Genomic DNA, 21216 nt, shown 5'->3' on the forward strand with positions numbered 1-21216 from the left:
ACTGGGCTGCCTCAAGTGTCCGCAGTTGCCGATGCTTGCACAACATACCAAGGTACTCATTTAAGGCCGAGTTGACCTAGAGGGGATCTATGGCAGTCTCAGGTATTTGGTCGTGCGGCATTGGCAGTGGTGCATGAACACGTAACAGAAGTCTCGGAAAATTCATCAAAGGTGAAGTTTCAGGCAAGGCCCCTTTCATGCACATTACACGTGACGTTACACGTGACGCAATTGCCCTTATTGTCGCTGATATTTTTTGAAATGTATTTTTAGCAGGTAAGGCCCACTGAGCGATGTAGCTCTTTTTTCACCTGGTAACAAATGATACGCTCCACGAAGTGGCTTATCATCGTGCGGAATGAAATGTATAGCAGCCAAATCCTTTAAACGCACGTTGATTAAAATGACGTCTCCGAGAAAAATCCACGCGACTACGAGGAGAACGCACAAACTCCAAATATACAGGCGTTAGGGTCGACCTCCTGTATACCAGGCGAGGTAGTTAACATTTCGCCACGGTGGCATATACACATCGATGTGCATCATGGCCAGGAATTGAACTCAGGTGGCCTGCATCGTAGTGCAATGTGTTGAGGCAATGGCACCGCTAACGCATGCACACGTATGCACATCCACGCGCAAGTAAAACTATTTTCACGCGTGGACGAACGCACTGTTGTTTTTTTTAATGTTCCTGGACTCGTGACTAAAGTCGGCAGTTAAATTTATGCGTGTGCGTGTACGTGTGTCCTCACACTTTTGAAAAGTCAATGTTATTGGAAAAAAGATTTAAGGAACTGTAAATCTAATGCCTCCTCCTCCTCCTCATCCTCTCCCAGTCATTTCCAAAACCACGTAATTCCCACTCTCCCAAACAATCCCCACCCCCAGCTTTTCCCACAAACGTCCCACGCACCCAAGCCCAGCAAAGCCACCATCGCCATCAGCCAATGGTCAATCCGGCCACGAAGCTCCTGCCCGAGCCACCACGCTCCCATCTCCGCGGTATACTTAACCCTCATTTCACTGCCACTCCGTCGCTAGCCTCAACCAACCGGCTATCATCCCGTTTTAGCAATGACGTGTCCTATCCAAGCGCGCATAGATTTTTTTTGTAACAGTCAATAAATCTACTCACGTCCCCGAACTTGTGTTTGTTCTATAATCCAAGCGTTCATCTTCCTGTCTCTCGGTGTCCTTCCCAGCGTGCATCCCTCCACGCTTCTTTGCCCACTTTCCAGTTTTTGTTCCATTCATCAATGACCCTGTTCACAGAGGAGGGGGGGGGGAGCGGGGGAGGGGCTTGAGCCCCCCCCCCCCACCTTCCCCTCTTATTATAGGAAAGTAAAAAAACTCACAGGTACATTAGTCAACACCGAAAGCGAGAATGCGTCGCGCTACTCATTCTCATTCGCGTTAAACATTTGCTTTATGTTTGTTTAACATTGACTGCGCCACACTCCCTCCACCCCCACTCACGAGGATTCTGTATTTAATTTAGCCCCCCCCCCCCCCCGCTTCTGTTAAACAACATCGCACTCGGGCGATGCTTAATAGGCGCTCGCTGACGTCTCCCTTTTTTACCCAAGGACGAACGTCAAAGTCTTCGTCTATTCTCCGTGTCCATGCGTACCGTGTCCATGTGTACCGTGTCCATGGGTACGTGCCGTCTCCATGTGTACCGTGTCCATGCGTACCGTGTCCATGCGTACCGTGTCCATGCGTACCGTGTTCATGCGTACCGTGTCCATGTGTACCGTGTTCATGCGTACGGTGTCCATGCGTACCGTGTCCATGCGTACCGTGTCCATGCGTACGTGCCGTGCCCGCTCGCCCCCATCGATAAAATACCAACGTATACCTAACAAACAAAAAAACCGCACAAGTTACGAATTCGTTTGTCGACAAAAGAGGTTTTGTATCCCCCCCCCCTTCTTTAAACAAGATCGCACTCCGGGGATGCTTCATAGGGCGCTCGCTAAAGCCCCTCTCCTTTCCCAAGGACGCGCGTCAACTCTTCGCCTCTTATTCATGCGCACGTGCTGCGCCTTCATCGATAAAATACCAACGTATGCCCCCCGTACCTGAACAACAACAACAACAACCCATACAAATAGCTAACCCCACAAGTAACGAATTCGGTTGTATCTTTGATTGGAAGCTTTCGTGACTGCAGGAATCCATACTCTTTGGTTCTTTCGGTAAAGTCACCAAGTAGGTAGAAAAAATATAATAGATCACAACGTTTCGATCGCAACACAAGCGACCTAACGAATCCAGATAGTCGCTTGTTGCTGCGACCGAAACGTCGTGATCTATTCGGGTTTTTTTCTACCTACGTGACTTTTACCGAAATAACCAAATTGTACGAATTGAGTTGTCTCTAAAAAAAAACGCATCTTGGTTTAAGTTGCGCTCACGCGTTGGAGGGAGCGGGTCGAGTGAGGGTCATAGCGAGACGCCGTGAATCTCGACTCATCGTGGTGCGTGGGGGGGGGGGTCTCGCATCGAGGCGCCGTTTAGACGTTGTTTAGACATTGCTTAGGTGTTAATCTTGCCCAAGTTGTGCCGCGCGTCTCTCTCTGTCTCTCTCTCTCTCTCACGCGCGCACCCCGTGTGTGTGTGTCTCTCTCTCTCTCTGACATTCTCTGTAACCCTTGACATTGCTGCTCTCTCTCTCTCTCCCGTGCGCTATCGCTCCCAGGCTCGTCATTATTCCTGTCCAATTATTCTTGTATTTATCGTCGCTTTCGTGTAAGTGTGTGCACGTGTGTTTGTCTATACTTCCGCGTCCAACTTTCCAGCTGCTTTTCCACTTAATTGTCCATCAATGTATTCGGTGTCTGCATGCACGTATTTCCTACCTGTTTATCTATCTGACCGTATAGCCATCAATCAGTGAATACATCCGTGGTTCTGTAAGTTTGTCCATTGATACGTTTGTCCAAACCGGGTTGTTGCGTGTGTCTGCCTGACCATCAACCTGTCCTCCATCCCTCTGTTGGAATGTCTGTCTGTCGTCTGTCCATTTGTCTCTTGCTCTGTCTGCCTGCGCGCCCGTCCGTCTGCTCATCCGTGGCCTCTCGTCCATTCCATTTGCCCACGTGCGTGTCCATCTCTCCAGCCCCGCGCGTCCGCCCCATCCGCCCCTGCGGGCTCTCCCAACGTGTTGCGCCCCGCTACCCGCCGCCTCTCCCGTTGCCTCTCTCCCTTTCTCTCCCTTTCTCTCCCCTCCCTTTGAGCTCCATAGTAACCGCACTCAAAGGCTTCGAAGAGCCATCTGCTCCCGACTTCAAACGCGCAACCCTGACCTCCAGCCTGCCCTGCCTCTCCTTTCAATCTCCCTCTCTCTCCCCACCCCACCGCCAGCCTCCCCCTTTCGCCCCTTCGCCTCACTCCCCATGCGCCCCCCTCCCGTCCTACAGGGAGCCGTTCCGCCTAGAGTGTTACAACAAAGCGATTGCCTATCAAGTTCCAGCCATTTCCCATCACGTCCCATAAATTTCCCGTACGGTTCCACGCATTATCCTTAAAGTTCCATAAATTATCCCTCAAGTTCCCGAGGTGCCCGGCGGTCACGTGGCCAGCGGATCGTCACATCCGCAGGATTGCGAGAGGTAGCGGGGCGGCTTGCGGAAGGCCTTCATCCAGCAGTGGATTGACCATGGCTGATGATGATTAGCTCTCTGTAAATTAGGCGTTCACTTTTAGAAATGATGCATTTCTTTTCCCATATATCACCTGTGAAGTTTCAGAAGTTACCCCACGAATTCTACAAATTGCTGATCAGTTTTAAGAAATTAATGATCACACCATAAACAAAAAAAACTGGTCATGAAATTCTATATTTTTTCCACCAAGTTGTCTTATAATAATTTCATCGTACTCAATGCATTAATGATTATGCTTCGGATATCATCATCATTCGGCAAGTAAAAAAAAAACGAAATCTCAGCAAGTTTCAGATATTAACGGTCAAATTCACGAAAATACCTTTGGTGGCTATTCACTTGGGCCAGTAACCCAGTGCTGCAGAGGCAGCGAGAGTTTTTGGATCACCGTACACAAATGTTGTGAAACTCCCTTCTACGCGTGGGCATCGAGGAGGAGCCATACCCTGGCCTGGGCGGACGAAATAGCGAGTGCGGCTTAATATCATCTTCCCCCATCTCAATTGGATAAAAGTGCTGCCCCTGTGGGTTATTTCCATGCCCTCTGATTCTCTCCCACATGCATAAACACTCATTAACCCTTTCCCGTTTCCGAGACGTCTGCAAGTTGCAGGGTGGCGTCTCGTTCACCGCTGAATCTCAGAACGCGCAAGCGGGTTAAGTGTTAAATGTATTGAGAGAGAAGCTTAGCGCCGTTGTTTTTAATGATGTTGTACTCACCGCAGAGAACCGTAACGGCACGACCGCAGTCTACGATAGCTGGCACCAAACTGTGCCACATGTCCTCCCGCATGGCCTTGTGGGAGACTTGGTACCAATAAAGTGATTATATTTGAGTTTTTGCTTCTGATTCCGTTCTGATGACGTACACAGGCTTAGGCGGATACCACCTTCATATATAGAAGACCGCAGAGCTTGGGCCAATTGCTGGCATCAGCTCATCGTGTGGCTGCCTTCCCACTTGCGTGTGGTTCCTCGCGGCTCTGAGTCGTACTGACTCTTCGAAAGAATACTTTCCAGTGAATATTTTAAATTATAAGAAAACTTCATAAACTTCATAAAAGTTTTCTTATAATGTTGGTATTGCAGACATGAATCCTTGTAAAAAGGTTTCAGTTTTGTTGCCAGAAAAAGGGGAAAAATCCTATTATTGTTGTCTGTCACCTTCCGTAAGTGATCCACACTGTTCTAAAAACGAGCCATTCCCCCCCCCCCCCAAATACCTATTTTAAGTTTAATGAAGCCACAATGAAGTATCGAAATGTATCCATCAGTTTCCAAGAGTTCGTGACAAAGCTTCAGAAATTACCCATTAGGTTTAAAATAATTGTCAATCAAGTTCCAGGTATTAATGGTCCACGTGAAACATTGTCAGTTGAGTTCAGGAAATGTACAGTACGATCTGATGTTTAAACGGAATCATTCGTCCTATAAATTACCCGTTTCTTTATTTAAAAAAATTACCATTAATTTATATAGAGGTTAATCAAGTTCCATGCACGAACCGTCATATTTTAAAAAGAATAACATGATTTTGTTCAGAATATGCAGTACCTTCACATTTCAAAATAATGCTGGTCACTTCACCCGCCTGAAGAGCTTCAGAGCCTCAAGACTCATTTCCAGGAGGGTGCTGCTCCCTTGCGATGTGTGGCCATGAATGCCATGATATTGTCAGGTTGGCTTCCTCGTTTGTAGGAAACCAGGGAAAGCCCACCACGGCATAGCAGGGGGTGACACTCAGCACCGCGGTGGGCGAGGGGTGGGGGGACAGGGGGGTGAGGGCCTCTTGCAACCCCCCCCTCCCCCCCCCACATCTACAACACCTGGCAAAGCCCTGGTGGTCGCTCACATACAAAGTCACACATGGGCTCAGTCAAGCAGGGGCATATTGCAGTTCGTCATCGCCGCGGCTGGAAGATCCCTCGCTGAGGTATCGAGAATTTGTCACGAGGGTCCCGCCAAGTTTTCGCCCTTAGGGGAGGGGGGCATGATTGCTCTGTGTTATATCGTTTTTCATATTGAGGGGATGGTTTTGTTGATCGAATTTGGCCAATATTGGACCGCGACGCAGGCACGTTCATGGCCCAACTCTCGCCAATGACGTCACGGGAATCTCTCAACGCCCGCCGTGCAGTATTAACCAGGGCGTCCGCTGGCTTCAAATTCGTGAACCTCTCCGCAAGGCCACTGTGTGCCCTACGCGGCACGCATGCCAATTAAATTTGTAAACGAAAGCTATTTCAAACGTAAGTGTTTTATTTTATTTTACCACCTAAGGACAAAAGAGCTATACAGCTCTTTTTCAGAAGCGACCTGGCCACAATTGATAGCTCAACGAAGTGGTTCACAATGTGGATATGTATAGCAGCCAAATACTCTAAACGCGTGATGTTGATTCTAAATGTGGAGGGGGGGGGGCGGGAACCGCAGGAGCCGGAGACAAATCAACGCGATCACGGGGAGAACGTCCAAACTCCAAATACACAGCGGCAGGCGTCAGGGTCGGGATCGAACCCACGGGTTAACATCTAGCCACCGTGGCGCACATTGACATACCAACGTACACATTACAAATGTATTTTACGCCGGATTTGCGAGATGTTAACTCCCTCGCCCGGTATCCATGACCTCGTGGGTTCGATCCCGACCATGGTACTTGCTGTAATATTATAGTACTCCAGTCAAACAAAAAGCTACGTTTTTGTTGTTGTTGTTGCTGTAATTTACATTTTGCCCCATCTCTCCGCGTGAGCAGGTGGTGTTTGCACTCAATCAGTCGCTGTCGCAGCACGAGAGCGTGCGGGGCCTGTGGGAAGCGCGGGGAGGAGTGGGGGGCCCCTGGGAGGAGCCCCCCACTCCGAGCACGGAGCAGCTCATCCAGCACTACAACTGCGGTGACCTCACGGCCTTCGTGTTCGGGCAAAACGCTTCGCAGGTACGTAGGCACACACGCACGCACACCAAAGACAAAGATCCCCCGTATAGCCTTGAACAGACTGTTGGGGCAAGTGCTGTTAGCGAGCACCTCTGAAGGCCGGAACGGCACACGAGGGGGTGGGTGGCCAGCACCACGCCCGACCGCATTTGTCTCCTCAGTGGCAACGTTTACACACCGGACCAGGTGCTCATTTGAGGCTGAGTCGACTTTGGGCAGGCCCAGGACCGGTTCAGATAATCGTCACCGGTGTTGGCCGTGAGCGGGAATCGAACCCGGATCGCCAGGTTCGTAGCGCAACGCGCTAACCGCTACGCCACCGCTTCTCACACACACACACACATGACGCGTGTGTGTATGTGACAAGTGACATACACACACGTACACACACGTACACACAGATCAATGCGCAGATACGCATTTAAACACCCTCCATCACCAATACCCGCCAGTCGCCACAAAGTAACGGTGACGTCACCACGCGGCCTGTGCCAGGCCAGGTGCACTTTGAGGCCACCACGTGAAGTGTCGAAGGCTCGCTGCCGACAGGAGATCACGGGACAGACCCAGCAGGTGCCATGGGTTGGCTGACTCAGATGACCGGTAGATGCACCAGCAACTGTACCCCCTACTGTGCCAACTCGCTGCATTTGCAGCATGCACGCACGCCCGCCCATCGAGAGATGAATGCCGGTGACAATCGGATGACTTTGCCAGTTATGAAGCGTTTTTTCTCACAGCCAGGGCTCGAACCCAGGCTCCCTCGGCTGCGTTGGCTTGGTTGCTCCAACACGGACCATCACTAGCCCTCCGAATCAAGAGGCTGTGTACCCCCACTCCCCCACAGACCCTCCCCATTACTGTTATGGTACGGAGAGGCCTTTATCCAGAAGTTGCTTCACATTAGGCTCATCATTCTTTTCATCCACATTTTTGTTTACTCGGGATAGTTTCAAGATTGTTTTGTTTAAACCAGGTGGTGAGAATGTAGGAGACCTCATTTGCAAGAGTCACTTAGGTCACTGAAATGACAAAAGAAAAAAAACCGAACCAAATAAAACAGAGCAATGAAGCAAACAGGAAAATCAGAACAAAATAAAACACTCGCAGAGACCCATTTGCTGTGCTGCCATCGACTGCCACGTAAAGCGCCACGGTGGTGAGATGTTGACTCCCTCGCTTGGTATGCAGGAGGTCGTGGGGGTACAGGTGGCAGGGGGTTGAGAGACAGGGGGGCGGGGGGTGGGGGACAGGGGGGTGGGGGACAGGGGGGTGGGGGACAGGGGGTGGGGGGACAGGGGGTGGGGGACAGGGGGGTGGGGGTACAGAGGCAGGGGGGTGGGGACACAGGGGGTGGGGTGGTTGGGGGCCTCTGGGTAGCGAGGTGGTGGGACAGGGGGGTGGGGGACAGGGGGTGGGGGGGGGCGTGGGGGGTGGGGGACAGGGGGGTGGGTGGGGGCTTCCACAGGCTTGGACCCAGATATCCACGAGAGATGCTCCCCCCCTCCCCCCCCGGGGTGATTTGGCTGGGGGAAGCCGCGCGCTGCGCAGGGCCGAGTTTGTTTGGGACTCTGTCCTGGCGCCGATGCAACACAAGCAAACATAGCAGGGAGACGGGCGGTGGGCGACGGGCTGACTCGAAGACGTAAAACACAACACGACATTCACACGCAGCAGCGTGTGTGCGATGCTGCGTGTGTCTGTGTCCACTGGTCAGTTGGAGGCGGTCGCCATCCAACAACACCGAGCGGAGCCCCCGGGCGGATAAAATAGAGCGAGTTGGCACAGGTGGCGGGGGGTGGGTCACGGCCACTGCATCGGCGGCGAAAATCTGAACCGATCCTCTTGGTCAACTCAGCCTTGAGACGGCCACAAGGTGTGGCGTGAGAAGTTAACAACGCCCCCCCCCCCACGTTGTGCGCGTGCGTGTTGATGCGGTTGAGCAGCGAGCACGCCGATTCCCGACCACGGCTGACGTCGATTTCAAGGGATATATGGAACCAGTCCTGGGGCCTCCTCTCGGTTGACTCGAGCGTACAAATGAATCACACCTCGTGCGGTGTGCAAACATCAGCACCATGGGGACATGAACGCAGCAGGCATGATGCTGGCCCCAAACACCTCCCGATCCTCTGTTTAGGCCTTCATAGGTGATCGCTGACAGCACTTGCCTGACCAGCGTTGCGTGGGCTCCAGGGGGGATTTCTGTTTTTCGCTTTGGATGCGTGTGTGGGGTGGCCATCGTTCTGAATGGTCAATTATACGTCTGTAGCTGGCATGTGTGCTCGTTTAGTCCATTGGTTCCCTAGTCCAGTGATTCTCTAGTCCAGTGGTTCTCTAGTCCAGTGATTCTCTAGCCTAGTGGTTCTCTAGTCCAGTGGTTCTCTAGTCCAGTAGTTCTCTAGTCCAGTGGTTCTCTAGCCTAGTGGTTCTCTAGTCCAGTGGTTCTCTAGTCCAGTAGTTCTCTAGTCCAGTGATTCTCTAGTCCAGTGATTCTCTAGTCCAGTAGTTCTCTAGTCCAGTGGTTCTCTAGTCCATTGGTTCTCTAGTCCAGTGATTCTCTAGTCCAGTGGTTCTCTAGTCCAGTGGTTCTCTAGTCCAGTAGTTCTCTAGTCCAGTGATTCTCTAGTCCAGTGATTCTCTAGTCCAGTAGTTCTCTAGTCCAGTGGTTCTCTAGTCCATTGGTTCTCTAGTCCAGTGGTTCTCTAGTCCAGTAGTTCTCTAGTCCAGTGATTCTCTAGTCCAGTGGTTCTCTAGTCCAGTGGTTCTCTAGTCCAGTGATTCTCTAACTCAGTGGTTCTCTAGTCCAGTGGTTCTCTAGTGCAGTGGTTCTCTAGTCCAGTGGTTCTCTAGTCCAGTGGTTCTCTAGTCCAGTAGTTCTCTAGTCCAGTGGTTCTCTAGTCCAGTGGTTCTCTAGTCCAGTGGTTCTCTAGTCCAGTGATTCTCTAGTCCAGTGGTTCTCTAGTGCAGTGGTTCTCTAGTCCAGTGGTTCTCTAGTCCAGTGGTTCTCTAGTCCAGTAGTTCTCTAGTCCAGTGGTTCTCTAGTCCAGTGGTTCTCTAGTCCAGTGGTTCTCTAGTCCAGTGATTCTCTAGTCCAGTGGTTCTCTAGTCCAGTGGTTCTCTAGTCCAGTAGTTCTCTAGTCCAGTGGTTCTCTAACTCAGTGGTCCTCTAGTCCATTGGTTCTCTAGTCCAGTGATTCTCTAGTCCAGTGGTTCTCTAGTCCAGTGGTTCTCTAGTCCAGTGATTCTCTAGTCCAGTGATTCTCTGGTCCAGTGATTCTCTAGTCCAGTGGTTCTCTAGTCCAGTGGTTCTCTAGTCCAGTGGTTCTCTAGTCCAGTGGTTCTCTAGTCCAGTGATTCTCTAGTCCAGTGGTTCTCTAGTCCAGTGATTCTCTAGTCCAGTGGTTTACTATTCCAGTGGTTCTCTAGTCCAGTGGTTCTCTAGTCCAGTCGTTCTCTAGTCCAGTGGTTCTCTAGTCCAGTGGTTCTCTAGTCCAGTGGTTCTCTAACTCAGTGGTTCTCTAGTCCAGTGGTTCTCTAGTCCAGTGGTTCTCTAGTCCAGTGGTTCCCTAGTCCAGTGGTTCTCTTGTCTAGTGGTTCTGTAGCCCAGCTCTAGTCCCGTGGTTCTCTAGTCCCGTGATTCTCTAGTCCAGTGGTTCTCAGAGTGTGGCCCACGGTAACTCCAGGTGGTCCGCGATGGCTGTGATGCCAACGCGGGTTGATCCGGACAATAATGACAACTTTTTTTCTCTATATTTGGAGTTTGCGTGTCTCTCTCTCATCATCATCATCACGGTGGCTAGGAGATGTGAACTACCTCACCTGGACTACAGGAGGTCGTGGGTTCGATCCCGACCCTGACGCCTGCTCTATATTTGGAGTTTGCGTGTCTCTCTCTCATCATCATCACGGTGGCTAGGAGATGTTATTTACCTCACCTGGTCTACAGGAGGTCATGGGTTCGATCCCGACCCTGACGCCTGCTGCTCTATATTTGGAGTTTGCGTGTCTCTCTCTTTCTCTCCCGACGCGGTCGTGTGGATTTTTCTCCGGGTCACTTTCCACATTTAGTGTCGACACGCGTTTCCATTACTTGTCTGCTATGAATGTCCACATGATGATGAAGCCACTTCGTTGAGAGCTATCATTCGTGATAGACAGGTCGCTTCCGAAAAGAAAGCCACTATAGAGCTTAGTGGGGCCTTACCTGATTAAAAAAAAAATTTCTGAATGGCAACAAAACAGGTGTTAAGCCTTTTGGCGTCCTCTGGTCTAACACCGCTTGAGACGAGGCTCAAAAGAAAGCTGTCTCTGGTGTGGACCTATCAGTTTTAAAGACAATGCATCATATTATCAGATTATTTTTGGGTTTGCATTCTGACCACAAGTATTGTGGTTAATGTAGACATGATTCCCTGTAAAAGGTTTCAGTTTGGTGTTTTAACAACTTAACACCTGTTTTGTTGCCAGACAAAAGGGGAAAAACCTATTCTCAACATTTTTTAATGTTTACAAAAAACAGAAGAGTTCGCAAATCGGCTTGGAGAGAGATGCGCGCGCTCAGAATTGCACCGAGAATCGGCAGCGCAACAAGTGGTCTAGAGCGGTGGTTCTAAAACGTTGTTTGGCCCGTGCCACCACTCAACCAATGCAAACATTTCCAGGGACCACGCCAGCCTGCCTCCACCACCCCCACCCCCGGTGACAAAACGCATTCACTTTCTCTCCGTAAATATTCATGCAAAAAAATGATTCATGTTAACGTTAATATATATGTAGTGGAGTAGAAGATACACATGGGTAAATTGGCCATATACAGTACATACAAACAGTGTGGGTCACATAAGGTCGAGCAGGTGGTGAAGTCACGGGTGGCGTAAGCAAACCAAAGTAATTAAGGGAGTCAAGGCACGAGGTCTGTGATTGGTCGAGAGGCTGTTAGCGTTAAGTGGCGGCGTCACGAAGTCTGGGCCGTTGGACAGGTGCGAGCTGGCGGAAAAATGCCAGCGAGGCACGTGGCAATTAATTAAGGCTGATTGGAAAGGGGATAAAACGCTAGGTGATTTGGACGGGGAGTTGAGTTGTTGTTGGCGAGAAGTGGAGAGAGCAGCGAGAGATGCGAAGAGGGGAGCCGGCAAGTGAAGAATAGATTAAGAGCCGAACCCAGAGGACAATAAATAGCGATAGGGAGAGTTAGCGTTAGCAGAGTGGAGATTACGGTATAGGTAGGTACAGGGAGAGTTAGCGATAGATAAGTCACTGTGTGTGAAGAGATAGACAAGTCACTGTGTGTGAAGAGATAGACAAGTCACTGTGTGTGAAGAGATAGACGAGTCACTGTGTGTGAAGAGATAGACAAGTCACTGTGTGTGAAGAGATAGACGAGTCACTGTGTGTGAAGAGATAGACGAGTCACTGTGTGTGAAGAGATAGACGAGTCACTGTGTGTGAGGAGATAGAGAGAGAACCACTGTGTGTGTGGTGAGTGAAGAAGAGACTGTGTGGGGAGACAAGGAGTATGATCGGACGGTGCTGAGGGGAATTCGAGTGTTCGAGTTGGCGGAGCGCGGAGAGGAGAAATTATAGTGTCTGCGGAACGATGGAAATAGAAGTGATGGAAGAAAGGCGATTGTCGTCCGAGTGAATCCAAGGCAATACATATATATATATAAAACGCGGCGATAAGGTTATTTGTTAGGGGTGGCATTTAGATTTTAGGGTTAGGGTGGTTTAATCAGGGTAGTTTACCTAACTTCACTTTTAAATTATTTTCAATTTCCAATCCGCCACCCTTCGGCCTTGAGCTGAGCCAGCGGCTGAGGGTTGATCGTCGACTCGGGCTCGCTCGCACCGACGGAGAGGGCCACGCAGGCCGAGAGGGCTTGCCGGGCAACATTCCCGTTCGTTCGTTCGTTTGTCCGTCCATCTGTTCTCTCTTCTCTGTGCTTTCAACGCCGCATACGCCATCAGCCCATCGCCCCATTTTCACGTTCGTTCGTCTGTACGCGTGTGTGTGTGTGTTTTTTTCATTCTCTCGGTCAGCCCCAAGTGGTCTGTCATTGTTTTGTCTGTATGTCCGACTGTCCTTGCTGGTGATATCTGTCCGTGTGATAATTTAATCTGTCCATCCTTCCGCGCTTCCATCTGACCGGCCGTCTGTCCATCCGCATGTCAGGGCATCATCTTTCCAGCCCAGTGTTGACGTTTGATTTAACTGCGTTTATCACATATTCTTGGTTCTTTCGGTAAAGTCACATATAAGGGAAACAATAAAATAATAAAAATATAAAAAACAATAAAATTCTCACGACGTTTCGACTGCAACACAAGCAATCATCATCAGGTGTGAAAACCACAGCAAGAAAATTTGAAAAAGTTGCGGCTATTTTTAACGTTAGCACCACGGAGAGCGATTTGACAGTTATTCAGATGGACGAATCCATCTATGTTCGGAAAAAAGGAGGGGGGAGACGAAAATAATGGATCCGGTCTGAAAGCCACCGTAAGCGTGAACAATCAATTAAGACCCGAAATGGTTTATCAAATCCTGTAACTGCATTGATCACGTTTTACCCTCTCTCCTAGTCCGTCCATTGGTCCGTTCTTTCATCTCTCCATCCGTTCTCATCTGTTCCTCCAATCCATTCGTTGAACCGGTTATCCATACGTCTCTCTTATGTTCTTTTTTTTCCCGAGCGCTTGCCCCACGAAGTGGGGGGGGGGGGTCCTCTTTTGGGTGAGCAGCGGTGCAGCGGTCAGCGTGCGGCGCTACGAACCCTTCGACCCCAGTTCGATTCCCCCTCGCGGCCAACATCAGTGACGATTATCTGAACCAATCCTGGTCCTCCCCCTAAGTGGACTCAGCCTCTAAATGAGCACCTGGTGTGATGTGTGAAGACCAATCACTCGGGAGGCAAAGACAACCGCGTGTGGCGTTGGCCGCCCTTTATTTTATCACTTACCTTTCCGACACTTTACAACTCCGTTCGTGTTCTTGTACTATTGTTTGTTTCTGTAACTTTCTGAGCCACCCCAACTGGACATCCGTGAAAAAGAGCTTCACAGCTCGTCGGATTTCTCCATGATACATAGACAACTCCGACCTTGATGTACTGTGTCGCATTGTCTCGATCCCAAATACTTTAACTGTTGTGCTGGATGCCTATCGGTGTGTCGTTTCTGTCCATCCATGAATCCATCCAGCTATTCACCTGCCTCTCGCGCCGCCCACATACCCAATCATCTGTTCCCTTTGCCTGTATCTTCCCGTTCATCTCTTGCCGTGACATTTCGCTCCTGTCACATGGCGAGTGGGTTAGTGATGGGGTTTTCACGCATTGCGCGCCGTTTATTCAATCCATGCACAACGTATGTTCGAACACATTTTTCACGCTAACACACGAACTCTTGTATATGTGCTCTGGTATATGTGCGACACGCACGTATGTGTACGACGTGTGTGTGTGTGAGGAGCGGCGCAGCGGTTAGCACAGGGCGATAAAAACCTGGCGACCTCAGTTCCATTCCCAACATCTCTGGGCAGCGATGTCTCAAACAGAACCTTCGCCTCGCTAAGGTGCAGTGTGTACTGACAACGCCACTATCGCGTGTAATGTCGGCTTCAATAGGTGCTCGCTAACAGCACTTGCCCCGACGGTCTGTGCGCCTTTTCGCGAGGATGTCTTGTGTCTTGTGCGTATGTGTGCGTGTGTGTATGTGCGTGTGCGTGCGTGCATGTGTGTGTGCATGTGTGTATGTGCGTGTGCGTGTATGTGCGTGTGCGTGCGTGTATGTGTGTATGTGCGTGTGTGTGCGTGTATGTGTGTGAATGTGCATGTGTGTGCGTGTGTGTGCGTGCGTGTATGTGCGACCCTGCTGAGGCTGCGGTGCCTCAAATATTGGATGAAGTCACCCCCTGTGAGTGGCTGGCTGAGGTGCCATCTGCTGAGGAAGTATTGAAGGCGATCCGGAGTCTGAGACCAGGAAAGGCAGCGGGCAGAGATGATCTCCCAAGCGAAATGCTGAGGGAGGGTGGCGTTTGTGCACAGACTGCCCTATATGACATCATAACAACAGTCTGGACCACTGGACGGGTTCCGCAGGATTGGAAGGATGCCCTGATGGTCCCCCTTTTTAAGAAGGGGGACCGCACAGACTGTAACAACTACAGGGGCATCTCACTCCTCAGTGTGCCGGGAAAGGTCCTGGCAAGGATTATTCAGCATCGCCTTGCCAGACACGCTGAGGAGAGGCTTGCGGAGCCCCAATGCGGTTTCAGGAAAGGGCGGTCCTGCACAGATGCCATATTTTCTGTCCGTCTGCTACAGCAGAGGTGTAGGGAATTCCAACAAGACCTACATCTCTGCTTTATTGACCTGGTCAAGGCCTATGATACCATCAGTAGGCCTGGGCTCTGGGTCGTTCTTCGTGCTTTTGGAGTACCTGACCCTCTGCTCACGATCATTAAGGACCTTCATGATGGTGAGCGGGCCCGGGTAAAACTACGTGGCCGGGAGTCAGAGCCATTCCCTGTACACCTTGGGGTGCGACAGGGATGTCCTCTGGCTCCCACATTATTTAACATCTATTTTGACCACGTAGTTCGTGAAGCCTTCAATAGCTGTACCGGGGGAATCTCCATATGGTACAGATATAATGGGAGGCTAATCGATGCCCGGGTGCGGTCAAGGGATGGCTCCCTATTGCTCAACCACGTTATGTATGCTGATGACTTGGTAATAGCTGCTCAGTCAGAGGAGGAGTTGGAGACGCTGCTGCTGAGACTGGAGCGTGCCACTAAGAGGTGGGGCCTTACCATCAGCCCCACCAAAACTAAGCACCTGCCTGGGTATTTTGTACCATCGGACACTCCACCCCCACAACTCCCAATCGGTGATGGGGCAGTTGTGGAGAGAGTGGAGAGTTTCCCATACCTGGGCAGTGTGCTTATGACTGGCTCCAGTTTAACAGCAGAGGTCTCACTCCGAATCAGTCGAGCGGCAATATCTTTTCATCGGTTGCGTAACGCTGTGTGGAAGCTACCTGGTCTGTCGCTCCGCACTAAGCTTCAGGTCTTCTCGGCCACGGTCATTCCCTCCCTTCTCTATGCTTGCGAAACGTGGACCCCCCCTAATGGAACATCTTCGCCGGTTAGAAACATTTAGGCTGGCCTGCCTACGATCCATCCTGGGTTTAACCAGACTGGATTGTGTGAGGAGCTCACAAATCCTTGAAAGATCTGGGCAGGGTCCCATCGGTGAACTCCTCCGGCAGGCAAGGCTGCGATGGCTGGGTCATGTAGCCCGCATGCCCAGCCACCGCATGCCGAAACAGCTTTTGTTTGGCCGGATTGAGGGGGCTAAGCGGGCGCGGCACGGGCTAGAGAAGAGATGGAGTGATGTGGTACAGGAGGACGTGGAGCTGAGTGGACTTGCCGATGACTGGTACCAGCGGTGTCAAGATCGGCCTCTGTGGAGGAGGCTCGTGAAGGATGCTACTGGGCAGTTGGAGGCAGTCGCCCTCCAACAACAACGGAGGGCGGAGGAGCGACGCTCACAACAGCGAGCGGAGCGCCGGGTGGCTAAAGCACAGCAGGTTGGCACAGTAGGGGGCACAGGTGGTGCATCAGCCAGTCATCTCAGTCAGTCGACCCGTGGCACCTGGGTCTGCCCCGTGACCTCCTGCCAGCGGGCGTTCGACACTTCACGTGGCCTCAGGGTGCACATAGCCTGGCACAAGCGTCGTGGTGACGTCACCGCCACTTAGTGGCGAATGGCGGTTGTTGTTGTATGTGCGATGTGGGGAGCGATAGTGTAGCGGTTAGCGCGCTGTGCTATGAACCTGGCGAACCAGGGTTCGATTCCCGCTCACGGCCAACACCACCAGTGACGATTATCTGAACCGGTCTCGGGCCTCCCCTAGGTCGACTCAGCCTCAAATGAGTACCTGGTGCGGTGTGTAAACATCATCACTAGGGAGACAAAGGCGGTCGGGCGTGGTGCTGGCCACCCACCCCCCCGTGTACCGTTCCGGCCTTCATAGGTGCCCCTACAGTCTGTTAAGGCTCTACGGGGGATCTTTGTCTTTGTGTATGTGCGTGAATATGCATGTGCGTGTGCGTGCGTGTGCGTGTGCGTGCGTGTGCGTGTGCGTGCGTGTGCGTGCGTGTGCGTGTGCGTGCGTGTGCGTGTGCGTGCGTGTGCGTGTGCCTGCGTTGTTGGGAGTGGTTCACGCAATGCCCTACGAATCCCGACTGATCCCGGGTTCGACTCCCGTCCCAGGTGAACAACGCGATATGGGAATGTTTCCTTAGGTTGACGCGGCCGAAAATGATTGCACGGTTTGATGTTGATGGACAATATTAGCAGGTTGGGGGGGGGGGGACAAACGGCACCCTGGCGTCCCTGGCGTCCCTGCCATTTGCCATGCACCATCACGCCCCCCAACTCTTAATAGGCGCTCGCTAACAGCACTCGGTTGCCAGCGCGCCAGCGCGCCAGCGCCCGACGAGCAAAGCTAACGTCAGTGGGTGGATGTCTCAGTGGGAGTGCCGGCGTGGTGTGTATCATTACAGCAGCGTTACAACGCGGCGAATTCCATTCCTGCGTAGCATCACGGAGGGGCGGGCGGGGGGGGTCGCGGCGGGGGAGTGATCTCTGTATCAGGCTGGGGGAGTGATCTCTGTATCAGGCTGGGGGCCGCCCCGAGGTCAACTTGGCATCCAAAAAAATTAGTACCTTTCTCTTGTCTGGTGGAACTAAACTATGACAAACTAAACACTTTTTTTAAAAGATGTTGTTACCAGGGTAAGCCCCACTGAGCTACACAGCTCGCTTTTTTTTCAGAAGCAGCGACCTGAGTGGCTCGTCACCACGTGGACATTTACAGCAGCCACGTGCTCCGAACGCGTGACGTCGATTCTGAATGTTGACGCGCTCAGCCTGGTGGCCAATCACCGCACGACGACACACCGATGACGTTAGACAGCATGGTGGTGGTGGCGCAGTGGCAATGGGGCCGTCCATAAATGTCGTCACGCACCTAGAGGGGGGGGGGGAGTCAGACATTTGTGACGATGTATGACGAGGGGGGGGGGGTTGAAAAATGTGACGTCACATCAAAATGCGCAACTTAAAATAAATATAGGCAACACTTTCTACTTAAATTTTGATTTAAAGCTTTCGTGACTGCAGTAATTCATATTCTTAGTTTTTTCGGTAAAGTCACGTTTAATTAGACTTTTTAATACATGTTTTCTCCTGCAACATCAAAGTGCAGCGCCACATTAAATACGCACTACAATGACTAGTTTAAAGCGATTTGAAGCAAGTTTTATATTTTTTTTTGGGGGGGGGGGGGGGGTCAGACTTTTTGTGACGCCGTGTGACGAGGGGGGGGTGGGTAAAAAATCGTCCAAAATCGCGTCACGTCATTTATGGACGGCCCCAATGCTTGTGCATCACAGCAAGAAGCGCCGAGGTTTGGTGCCACACTCAGGCGCTGTTCTGTGCGCGGTTTGTATGGTCCTCCTCCTCCTCATCTGCATTGGAATTTTTGTTCCCGCATTCTCCAGGTTCGTTTTTTTTTCACCCTTAGATAAAAAAAAAACGAACGGAGTGTAAACTCGTATTGGCCAAACATTTCAATGTAAAAACAGCGTATCAAGTGGGATGGCACATGTGGGAATATCGCTCCGGATTGACGTAACTTGGCAAGACCCTCCAAGAAAACGGGGTTTTCAGGCTTTCCTGGGTAAATAAGCTAACTAATTATATTAGTATCACTTTTGAATGGATAAGCACCGTAACCTGCTCTCCTCCATAATAGAGGTTTTATGGGTTAGATCATAAATATATAAATGTGTTGTTAAACCCGCCACCACCCGACACAGCCAACTAGTAAGGGTTGTCACGTAAACAGAACGTGGCCAATTCGTCACTAGTACAGCACTAACCGCTGTGTTGGAGAGCCAAGCCACAACATTTACAATCTGAGTACGACGTTTCATCAGTAATTCCAACTAGCTTCATCAGGCAACGGCCAGATTTTGCGGAAACCCCCCCCCCCCCCCCCCCGTATTATGGATGATAAACTGCTCTCGTCTGCCCGTTTATTTCATAACTTGAGTCCCGGTTCCACGCGCGGTGCACGCAACTCGGCTGTGCTTCCCAGCCGGGTCCCTTCCCCAATAGACGTCTCACATCGGGGTAATCGCGGCTCATCGCGGCGTGCCTTATCGTGGAAGCGAGCGCGCAAAGAACGTCGAATAACGTCGACTTGTAACGCGGAGGGAGAGCGAGAGAGACTTTTGACTTTTTAAACAACTTTTATTGCCGCCAGCGGCAACAGCACTGGAGGTGATTCCGATATGAAACACACAAAGTCATCAGCAACACAAACAACACAAAGTCACCAGCAACACAAATGAAACAATCGCTATAAATCCACGCGCTGTGGCGCTAAATGCGGCGCGCACAGCACAAAATAAAAGTCACGTGGTGGTGGTCATCGCGCACGCCACGTTGACGAGCGAGCGCTTCAGAAGGTGAACACGTGGGGTGGTGCCGTCCACGCTGGTACAGAGAGGGGCTTGTCCGACTCCCCAGCGTTCGAAGAAGACGCGCTGCACATCACCGACACGTGTGTGTGGTACGTGGCGTACTCCAGCCGGAACCGCGCCTTAAGCAGGCCCCTGAACACTGGAAGCAGCACAGAGCAGCCGTCAGTGTCACCTTGCAGCGTCTTTTGTCTCGTTCTGTACACCGCCGTCTTCGCCTGAGCACAGGCGAAGTTGGCGGTGTACAGAACGAGGAGAGAGCGAGAGATATTCGGAGGCACGGCGAGGGTTCGACAGGCGAGCAGCAAAGGTAGCAGCATTCATGCAGCGAGCCGGTGCCAACAATTCCCGAAGCTCTGCTGTCCCCTATATATACATTAAGATCTTTGCATAAAACACACAATCGGTGTGCTGAAGTAGTTACTAATTGCCACGTTTCTGTTTTAGGTGCTCGCTAACAGCAATTGATATAATCCAACCACACACATGCACACACACCTTGGAAGCTTGCATCACCGGCGTACATTGCTCACAAGTTATTGTTTGCGAGTTTGTAAGTGAACCCAGTGATCTCAGTTAAATTCCCGGCCACCGCTAACATCAGCGGCGAGTGATATCCCAACCGGTCCTGTCCGCCCCCAAATCATCGACCCGCACTGACCAGCGTGTAGAGGTATGGCCAAACAACCGCCATCGCCGGCGGGGTAGCATGGAGAGTCCCTCCTCATCCAGCAGCGGATTAACTCAGAGACAATTAATGACGACGGTAATGGTGATCATCACGTGACATTCGAGGCTGCCAAAGTGGTGGTGTGAACGGTGGGCACACCGGACTTGCGATCCAGAGGGTGGCCGATTCGATTCGATCTCCCCCCCCCGCTTTTTTTAACCCACAGCCTCTGTACACCCCAGCGGTGTAGAACATGTTTCACCAGGTCGCGTGCGATGCAGTCAAGTGTGGGTGCTCCTGCCTTTTTCCAAGGGTGTCTGGGCAGCGAGGTAGAAGTTGGGCTAAAAATACCATCGGGTGTTTAGGGGCAATGGTTCTTCACTCAGGGTACAACAAAAGTGAAATCTTTTAACAAGGAATCGTGTCAATGCTTGTGGTTAGAATGCACAAAAACACTCTGATAATAATTCTAGATTTAAAGCTTTCGTGACTGCTAGGATCCATACTCTTTGGTTCTATTGGGTAAAGTCACGTAGGTGAAAATAAAATAACCAAAAATCACGACGTTTCGGCCACAACACAAGCGGCCTTCATCAGGTGAAGGGACGAGACTGTCTGGAGGACAGCGCTGGAGTGAAACTGATTGGTCCACACCAGAGGCAGCTTTCTTTTGAGCCTCGTCTCAATTGGTGCTAGACCAGAGGACGCTAAAAGGCGTACAGCTCAAAGACAATGCACTGTCAGAGTAATGAGGGCTCGGGTGAGCATCTACATCACGGGTCCTCCTTTGCCAGTCCCAAAATATGAGAATAGGTTTTCTCCTTTTTTTCTGGCAACAAAACAGATGTCAAGATGTTAAAATACCAAAATGAAACCTTTCACAAGGAATCATGTCCGCATTGGAGCATGTTTTTTGTTTGCATTCTGACCACAAATACTGTGGTTAATGCGGACATGATTCCCTGGATTTTGGTACTGACAAAGGAGGTCGCATGATACAACTACTTTGTTTCATCAAACCCTACGTAGTAATTAACGTTACATTTTATAACGAGTGAGAAACAAAGGGGTGCAAGGCCGCGGTATAAGTTAGGACCCACGTGTCTAGGGGGCCCTCTCTTGCGCGTTCCCTATCGCCGGCACTGGCATGAGCCTGCAATTATCAAGGCTGCACCCACCTTGATAGACCACCAAAGACAAAGATCCCCATGTTATAGCCTTAACGGACTGTTGGGTCAAGTGCTGTTAGCGAGCAGCTATGAAGGCCGGCACGGCACACGAGGGGGCGGGTGGCCCGTGCCACGCTCGGCCGCCTTTGTCTCCCTAGCGGTGATGTTTACACACCGCACCAGCTACTCATATGAGGATAAATCGACGTAGG

At 51.1% G+C, this 21216-nt stretch overlaps 1 protein-coding gene across 2 annotated transcripts in view; it reads left to right on the forward strand.

The window, feature by feature from the left end:
* The window catches only part of LOC116951872 (metalloprotease TIKI1-like), a 96209-nt gene that overhangs the window by 26427 nt on the left and 48566 nt on the right, over window positions 1-21216 (forward strand). For both annotated transcript variants that reach the window (XM_076073986.1, XM_076073987.1), the window contains exon 5: window positions 6430-6609. In XM_076073986.1, the coding sequence (XP_075930101.1) occupies window positions 6430-6609 (180 nt within the window). The remainder of the gene's footprint in view (window positions 1-6429; window positions 6610-21216) is intronic.

This window comes from Petromyzon marinus, chromosome 44 (genome assembly GCF_048934315.1).
Source record: "Petromyzon marinus isolate PM22_M1 ecotype Great Lakes invasive population chromosome 44, UKy_Petmar_22M1.pri1.0, whole genome shotgun sequence".
NCBI lineage: Eukaryota > Metazoa > Chordata > Hyperoartia > Petromyzontiformes > Petromyzontidae > Petromyzon > Petromyzon marinus.